The sequence below is a fragment of the Bombus bifarius genome, unplaced genomic scaffold, assembly GCF_011952205.1.
Source record: "Bombus bifarius isolate JDL3187 unplaced genomic scaffold, Bbif_JDL3187 scf7180000009752_frag, whole genome shotgun sequence".
NCBI lineage: Eukaryota > Metazoa > Arthropoda > Insecta > Hymenoptera > Apidae > Bombus > Bombus bifarius.
In genome coordinates, this window is record NW_022885316.1 from 11,420 (window position 1) to 21,545 (window position 10,126).

General features: G+C 35.1%; 1 protein-coding gene across 1 annotated transcript; it reads left to right on the forward strand.

Annotated features, from left to right (window-relative positions):
• Positions 1-398: 398 nt before the first annotated feature.
• On the forward strand, positions 399-8,822 carry LOC117215603 (organic cation transporter protein-like; the record flags this gene model as incomplete). Its single annotated transcript, XM_033461957.1, has 4 exons — positions 399-523; positions 4,288-4,471; positions 5,229-5,487; positions 8,701-8,822. Coding segments are annotated over 4 exons (690 nt in total), but the record flags the coding sequence as incomplete, so codon positions are not given.
• Positions 8,823-10,126: the final 1,304 nt, after the last annotated feature.

Consider the following 10,126-nt stretch of genomic DNA (forward strand, 5'->3'; position numbering starts at 1 on the left):
ACGATATCGAGCGTAAAGACTAAGCGCAAAAATGGAGGACACTCGGCGGGGAATTGGAAATGCTCGATGACGAAAGGTATTTCAAGGTGTAATTACATCCACCTCCAATTGGATCGCACCTTCGTTCGGTTGCTAGGTCAACAACCTTCGATGTTATTCAAATAATGCAACGGCTGGGGCAGCCGGTAGCGAGTCGTAAAAGTTTCAATAAAACACGTTCCTGCTAGTGAACGTATGTTAAGACTTACACCGAGTTTTATTTCGCTACGCCGTTTACTAGTTCGAAACGATCGATTGCATAATAGTAGCTGTTTCTTTCATCTCGGAAACACGATCGTAAACGGTGACAACGATCCAGCTTATTCCTGATCGTGTTAATTTCCACGCAAACTTTGTAAACATTATACGTCGCGACGCTCTCGTTAACGCGTCATTCCCTCCAACTCGAAAGTCTTGCAACTTTGGTGATCCGTTTTCTGTGTAAAATTGGTTACGAGCATCAGGGGACTTATCGTCGTAATCGGTAAATTGTTTATTAAGGATCTACAGCTTTTAAGGATTTCTCTCTAGAGATTTAGAGATTAGAAGTTTCATTAACGCGTTATCGTGTCCCTAACTCGATCTTTTTTCGTGTAAATTGGTCACGAGACTTACGAGCTTCGTTGTAAATAGAAGATTAGTAATATTTCGTAGTTTCGTGATAGTATATAGACATTTTAGTGCTTAAACGCGCAATTTTTAGTTCGCTTTTCGCTCGCATCGGCGCTATGAAACGGATCAATATCTCAACACTTTCCTTTAGTTCTACGAATCATCTTTCGACCGGCTTTTCTTGGCCTACCGTTTCCTAACGCTGTCCTAATACTATCCTCTTGCTGAGATCCTTTTTCCGATTGCATCTTCTGCTTATTTTATTATAAATCCGAACTTTCATTCACGTCGTATGTTTTACAGCGTAAAATCCGCTAGAGCGTTCCAATAAATGTAACCAGTAGGTGCTCTAATACTCAAACGCACCTGTGCGTATCTCTGCATATTTGCTGAAAAAAAAGATGAATCTTACGTTACATTTTCAATATGCGTAATAAGCCGAAAATTTCTCTGATGCTAATCCTTCGTAACAAAAGGATGGCATCACTATATGCATGAAAATAGCATTTGGCAATCGTTAGAAACACAATACATGGATATATATGTAGTTGCCAAATTAACCTTCGCGGTGTTCAAAGTGAACGGCTAGAAACGATTGCTTTTTGCTATACGCGCATGGTTCGATTGCACCATAATTCGTTATTAAGACGTTTCGAGAGAGGCAAAGGATGTGGTGTCGCAACGTGTTGCGCTCGCACAATGCTCCTTGGATAAAATTCCCGGAGCGCGTATTATCGCGTACGCCGCGCGAACGCGTTGAACCTTCGCGCAAACAATGAGAGCGTGAAGGCGAAAAAATAGCGTCGAGCACGTAACATTCGGCCTGATATCGTTGATTGGCCGCGAATCGTCAACATGCACGGGACAGTTTTACGTAAAGACATTCGATCCGTACAATTATGTTAAGACGTCGACCATAGAACGTACTACGTTGATGCAATTAAAATTTCAATGAAACAGGAGAACGCGCTAATAACTAGTCACCCCGTTGTTGACCATAACGTACAAATACTTTTGTTTAAGAGCTGCTCGTTAGTGTTTACCGCGTGCAGCGATTAAGTGACGAACAAATTACGTTCAAAGGGTATAGAGCTCGTTCTGGATTAAAATTCTCCTAACTTTCTAATGGTATTAGAAATTATAACTTGAACGTATGTACGCGACTGGCAATAAATATCAGGACAGCCGCGGATATTTAGTATAAATCGAATATGTGTTCCATTGTCCTTAATTTCTTTTATTATCGATTATTATTATTATAATTTTTATATTAATATTAATATTATTTAATATTTTAATATTCATATTATTTAATATTTTAATATTAATATTATTTAATATTTTAATATTAATATTATTTAATATTTTAATATTAATATTATTTAATTTATTCTATTATTGATTCGTTCCATTCCGTTTACGTCATAATACGTAGCCTGCGGATTTTTACGCATATTTTTCAGAATATAAAGGAAGCGAAAGAAAAAACTAGAAGCTGGATAAAAAATTGTTTTACCTCGATTAAACGTTACAAAGCGTGCTACTTTCCGATGTTTTATATATTTGCACGTGTCACACGTGCACTTTGCAATTTTGCCCTTTCAGATTTCACAGAAATGCATAAAACTTCCGTGACCTAATTTTTTGGCACGTGCACGTGCTTCAAAATAAATTCGATGATATTAAATACCAGATTATAGGAACCAGAAATGAAGAGTTCTACACCGATGGAATGGGTAAATGATTGTCGATCAGACGAAAGACAATAGCAAACAACGATATAGCGATGATTAATTAATGGAAGATTTTTTCCTTTCAGCAAACAAAAATAGAACTTAACGAACTCAGTAATTGATAAATGATTACGTATAAGATAAGTGCATTTTCCAACTGTGAGTCATAGTTAACGTTTAGTTTAGCCTAGATAGGATCTTAGCTTTGGAGTAAATAAGTATAATAGTAGCAAAAAATCGATAGAATTGTTAAAAGGCTGTGACTAATCCTGGTCGACTGGTCAGTTATCATCTGAATCTTTTGTTATTTTGCTAGTATACTTTTCGAATCATTTTCAGCTATTCTATGGGCAAACATTCGTTTCTTTCGCGCATGCCACGTATCATTCGCTCATTAACTCGTTTTTGAAAGCTTTTACCGGCGAATGAAAAACGTAACGTACACTTGCATAATGCGTTCGAAGTGTTCGTTCGTTCAATATTCATGTAAAGGTTAGGCGATACGCGTGATAAGTCGCGATGCTACGAGATGTGATTAGATGCGGATGTTAATGTCTTGTAAATACCTTTCCTCGACTATGATAATCATCGAACACTAAGAATTTCGCAAATCGATGCAATTAATCGGTGATCTTGTGGGAAGAAATTTCGATATCACGATAATGTTGACGGTAGTATGTTAATTACGACTAGTACCGTTACTGTTACATTGTTTCATAATTAGTATTAGTTTAATATAGTCAACGACTCCTCCGCAAGCATCCGTGCAAGTGTTATTTATTATTATGCTCACCTTCTATTGGAAAGTTCTTGCCTTGCTCAGCAAGTCTTTTTGATTTTTTTCCTGTAGAACTTCCGCGTGTTACCGATTTTTATGCTATGTACGTGTTTGTAGGAGAACTTTCTCTGAGCCGCGAAGTTTTCTTTCGACGATTCAACGATCGAAAATCAAAGAGAACCAATGTTCTCTCTTTCGATAAAGTATGTGATGATAGCCATTGCCAAAATTATTGATATATTGATCTGGTTGAAGACAATCTAGCAAATTATACAGCAAGCCTAATGAAATAATAATAATCTTTATCATTAAATTGCGCCATTATTTCATAATTTCATTGAAGGATAATAGAAATTCACGAAGCCTTCAAATTGGATTTCATATTATAATAATGTAAACATCGTTTGACGGTATTATCTGGTTGTGAATAGGGTTGATTTGATTCAGACAGCGCCAGTCATCATGACATCGACTTCCTATCTCGTTATGTAACATTCATCAGAATAACAGACGCAATTACCGTCACTGAATTATCTTAATGACATTCGTTATTAATGAGTAAGTGTTTTCGACATACGTCGGAGGTCGCAAATCTTGGATCATCTTTCTTTATTATCTGTTTAGATCCAATCCAGTTCCTTCACAGAACTTCTTTCCCTTCAATTTACCTAATTTAATAATTCTTCAAAATTTTCTCATTTTCATTTCTCATTGCATTGTTTATTATATATTCTACAAACCCGTATGAACACAACGCAATAAATTGACACGATAAAAGCGTTGAGATAATAACCACGAGACAATACTCGACAATAATAATACGAGACAATAATAATCGAAAAGGCTGATGAAACAAAGGAATGAGTAATTTGTAAAGACAGGAAAACAGCAATTAACGTACATCCAGCTACAATTGAAAATAACTTTCTTCGCTTTAAATGAAATTCCAGTCAAATACGTTTTATCAGACTCGACTAACAATCAATATTATTAGCTCAATAAATACTCGAGATTCCCAATATTTTTTGTCGAGTTTCAAATAGAAAGTTAATTACTCGCTTGTCGGAACGTCCATCGGCATCGAAGACCGTGAACCAATCTACGTTATCTTCTCCTTCGTTTCAGGCTGTCGCTGGCGATACCAGTCAACCGCGAAGGTTACTCGAGATGCAGCATGTACGATGTAAATTACACGGAAATTTTGCTAAATGGAAGCCACGTACCGGACCCATCGTGGCCAACGAAAGATTGCCAACAAGGATGGGAATTTAATTATACCACCGTCCCTTATGCGTCTGTGGCATCCGAGGTGACAGAAAATGTTCGACTTGTAATTTCCTGCTTTTTGAATATTTTATCTGTTCCTATCAATCAATCCCTTTATACTGTGTATATCGTATTCGATTATTTGCATGATCTATTTCGATAAAAAATAAGCGTAGTGTACAATTTTTGGAAAGAAAGAAGAACGATGGAAAGGGTCGAATAAACGTTTGTGGAAAGATCGATAGTTCAGAAGTGGGAAAATTAACAATGTCGATTTCCACAGAGGAAAATTATAGTACGTAACAGAATTACTAGTACATATTGCAGTAATAATTAGTGCATGTAGTGAAATTACAGAGTACATTCTAAATTCAAGCGTTACATTGCCAAATAAAATACAATCTGAAAATGAAACTGAAAATGAAAATACCGGATTGAAAAGAAACTTTAATAAAACGTTATAACGAGCAACAGCGCGAACACACAGATTTGTTCGACATAAATTGCAAGACTTTTTGCTCCAGTGGATTTCCATGAACTTTGCGTCGCTCGTCAGGAGGAGAATTATTCATCGAGGGGTAGGAAGCATCCAGAAGAAGGACGCGAGAACGCGCAGGGTCTTAAGCTTCTCCTTCTTTTTTCCTCAAAGGGAAAGGAAAAAGGACAGAGGCGCGCTTCATTAGGAATTTCGAAACTTTGATCGAAAATTCGTTTAATCGAGGCGTTGAAATTGCTATAAGATTCCCGTGATGCTGATAGTGATCAGAAGTAAATCATTCGACTGTAGTTTTCTGTTGCAGCTGGGATGGGTTTGTCAGTATGATGCACTGCCAACCATAGCTCAAAGTATCTTCTTCATCGGCGCTATCTTCGGAGGATTAATTTTTGGATGGGTTGCTGATCAATATGGAAGAATACCAGCTTTGCTCGGAGCTAATTTAATGGGATTTCTCGCTGGGGTGGCTACTGCGTTCACGGGTAGCTTCTGGCAGTTCACTTTGTGTCGTTTTTTCGTTGGATTCGCCTTTGATAATTGCTTCACTATGATGTACATATTAGGTAACCGTATTTCAATAATTTCTTTTTTGCCCTGGAATTGAGTTTGAAAGCCACACAGTGGCTACAAAAAGTACTTGTACGTATGTATCCTTATTTCCCAATGAAGCGTCTCTCTTCCTTTTTTTTAAATCAGTTTTTACGTTTCATTTTGATAGCATTAATTATTTATAAGCATGTATGAAAGTATTACAAATGATACGAAAGCTAATATTTTAATCAGTCTTATCTTAAGACTTAGTCTTAATTAATTGGTATATATATAAATGACGTTCTAAATACGATGGTGTACAGTTACTTTTTGTAATTACTGTAAGCAGGAAGATCTCTAAGTTTAAATAACAAAGTAATCTCTACAACATACTGTAAAACTGTTGTTATGCTTGATTTACGACTGACGTTTCTACAAGTATATGAATTTTGCAACAGAACTCACGTTGCCATGCAACAATTTAAATGAAATTGAAAACCATTCAAAGTTACGAAGAAAGATGCTTAAATACATATGAATATACATGAGGTCATACATATTTATTTTTTAACTGCGGCGTTTATATCAAAGAGAGGGAGAGAGACAGAGAAAAATTAATTTTCATGTTTTATAAGAATTTCATGCAAGATAAAAATATGAAACTTTAAGATAGTTGGATTTGTATATACCATTGAATATTTATAATATTTAAAGGTAGTTAGTTCGCAATTGTTACGCCGGGAGACTCTCTGCCTGGCCCAGGTCACACACCGCGGGCCAGACGGACACCAGATGTCCGCTCTTCCGTACGGCGTACCCTCAATAGCCTTAAGCATCCGTCATAAACCTGAGTCACTTGCCTGCCAAGGTCCTTCAAACAAACATCTGTTTCCGAGGAATTTCTCGAGACTATTGTCTACCACGGCTTAACTAAGGAAAGTTGGTTTTTCGCACGTACGCTGCAACTGTCCTCCCACTAACCACTTTCTCTCGAGGGCGGTTAAGACCCTTCGTTTAACCAATTAGAAACGAAGCCTATTCCCTCACTCTCCTAAATAACATCGGCACCAACAAATCCAATGGTCCCGTGCGCTAGACACACCCATCCTTAGCTTTCCTCCGACACATCATCGTCTCCCAGTACTGTACTGATTTTACATCCTTCGAACGGTCAACATCCTTCGAGCGGGTATACACACCCGCAGATCAGTCACTCACTCATCTCGTACATACGCACCGGTGTAACTATCCTCGTTATAAGTTGTGGAATAAACGGTGAAATATAACTTACTACTGTGTCATATTCATTCAACCACCTCTGTTATCTTAATCGAAACAGGGGAACGACTACTTCGCAGCGTCGATTCACCGAATCGTAGCGAGAATTTACGCCTCTCGCTGACGCGTTTTCCTCGCGACCGCGTCTCTCCGCGAACGGTCGTAACAGCAATCATTTTCTATACTAATATTTTCCCTCTGTACTCGCGATCAATTATAATTTTGTTTTCTCTTTTAACGAGACAATATTCTGATTACAAAGGATTAGTTGTTCAAAATTGCTTTTCATTTCTGGACAACTATAGCATACCAGGGTTTTCATAAATTTTCACTTCCCAACGGAAAGCGAAGGTAACGAATGAATGGTTCTACAACGAACGCTTCCACAACTATAAATCTATGTATATATATACATACATACATACATGTATATGGTTTTAATTAAAATGAACATCTTCTTCTAGCAAACTTATTTAAAATTCGTAAAAATATCACATAATAATATAAAACAATCAAGTAACATTTTAAATATTCCATTGAAAATTCTAATAAATTGTTTAATATAAGATCGATATAATTCATGCTGAATTCATTGTCTGATATCCATAATACAGGCAATTTATAATACAAAATTTTATTATAACTCTACATAAAAAAATTTCAATTATAATACTGTAGAAATATATTTTCCAGTTATTGTTCTAATATCAATATACTGAAGAGAAAATCTAGACTAGTCTCTGTCTTGAAAGATATTTTATACCCTGAAAGTACAGCGTTAAGACCCTGATTGAAACTTTTGAAGAGACTCTGTTGAAACGTAAGAACGCTGATTGAAAGTTCATCAGACGAGTCATTGAAACGAGTTTTCTTGATCGAATAGCAAGTTTGTCCTGCAGACAGCATTCCAATTGTGAAAATCGAGACCAAAGAAACTCAGGTGACGTGCATTAACCCTGAATCGATGACTCAAGCCGAGGTTGGAAAAATTTACAATTTGTTGGACAAAACAAGGCCAAGTTGACGAGATTCGTGAGCAAGTGGCTGGTTCGTTAATGATTTGGCGTTCGAATTTTCTTATTTCTATTCTAATTATCAAGGTCGATTAAACGATTGATCACGAATATTCGACGGAAATATTGAGAAAGAAGGCTCGATCTGTACGAATGTAAATCGTATTTTAATCAATGACTTGAGAAAGTGAGGTATTGATTGAAACTAAGATAAGTGATACTAATTCGTTTCGAGCGCGTAACAAATTACATCATCGGATTCAGTGATTTGCAAATAATTCTATATTCAGTTCCGTATTTATAATCGAGCGTAGCGAAGATAAAATGAAAGGGACGTGATTATCCGAGGGTCTCACAACTAGAGGAAAATCGATGGGAACGAGGAAATCCTTAATTGTAGAAACTGCGTAGAAAATACCGTGGAAAATATTATATATATTTTAATAGAAATATTTTTGTACTTTTTTTTAAACATTAAAACTTTAGAGCTTTAGAAGCTTTATGTATTAGTATACGTATTTATACAGACTTTGAAATTCATAACAAATTTCTCTAGATAGATGCGGATTTTTTGTATTGTTTCGTATGTATACTTGTGTCACTTTTCTTTCTAACGATATTTAGTTAAAAAGTTCGTCTATATCATTTATAATAGATTTTGTTTTTATTTATATTAATGTTAATTTTATATTAATAAAAATCACTGAAATTTTCAGTATCATCATTATTTAGTATCATCGAATTTCTTTCTTCTTTATGTTCCATATTATTATTAAAATTCTCTAATAAACATTCAAGTATCCTATAGAATATTTCCATTATTTTTCACGTATTAATTGCAGTCATATTTTCCATATTTTATTATCGATAAAGTTTGAGTCGGTTCTTTAAATTCCTATTCAACATTCCAGCTAACCAGTCGATATCAATAACACGTGCCTTTCTTCCTGCCAGGATTTATAACTTATTCAAGCAGAACGTCACTCGACCAGATCGTTGAAAGCGTAGAATTCGATCAACTTCATACAACTCACATACAAACTGCAGATAATGCTAACAGTGGGAGGAAAATATGAGACTGCAAAGCGTATAAACCTAGTAGTTTATAAAAGCATTTACATATTTGCCACAGAAAATTTATATGTATGTAGAATATGTGTTATATAAAACATTCTGAAATTTCATTAGCATTGTAATGATTATATTGGTAAAGTTTGAAGCATTTCTGAAGATGCACATAGAAGTTACGAGATATTTAATGCAAACATTTATTTAGTACAAATATACAGCATAAATAGTTATCTTAAACATGTAATAAATGGTTATCAAATATCGGGATTTATTAATATAATAAATGTTTGACTATTTTTATAATTAAATATTTTTGTAATTACTGTGAAATATATAATTACGCTAAATAATTTTGTATCTTGTATATAGATTTTTAAATTTACTTAATTGAAACTCTGCATTATAATAACCGTATTTATAATTCTGACGTCATATTCGATATAATTATTATATGACTTTATTACGATCCTAATGAAATTCCAATATATTCATGAATATATAACTGAAACGTAATAATACTTTGTTGTACTAATTATGATACCATCATATATAATAAATATAAATAAATAAAAAATGTCTATAAATGCTAAGATACTTTTACGAGCCAACAGGCGAGAAGGAAGAAACGAAAGAAAAGAAAGAAGAGAACGAACGTTAATCAGTTTCGAAACGTTAACAACGTCTTTGCGTTGGACGGTGCTCGCGTTTATCGATTGGTCGCATTGCGAGATATCGGTCAGATTATTATTATTAATACGATCGTCTGTAATTTATCTTTGCTAACTGTGCCGCACGGAATCTTCGTTTACAATAAATGAGTTGTCGCTTTTGATCGAACGGTAACACGATATGAAATTACAGGGTGACGGAAACAGCTGGGAGAAAAGCGAATACTTTTTCTGCGGGAATAATGTAATGTTAAAGGCAGTAAACCTTGAGAGGCGAAGTGATGAAACGAGTGGTCTCAGAGAAGCTTCTTTACGTCTTCTTCTCCTTTCTGTATCCTTTCTATGAGAATAATATCTCGTCTTCAGAAGAGATCTCCTCGCCCTATCTACGCGTTGTAAAGGCAATACAAACTGAATGATACATATATTTAAAAAACGATCTTTTGTTGGTTTTATGAATATTGATTTTTATAACGTGAGGTTCTTCTACTCTTATTTTCTATTAAATTAATGATACATATATTTTAGAATGGCTGTCGCAATGGTGATGATGATGATGGTGATGATGATTTGCGAAAGAAGATGTTGAAAATTACAGACAGCATAAATAATATTTAGATTTCATGGAAGTTGATTTTTGT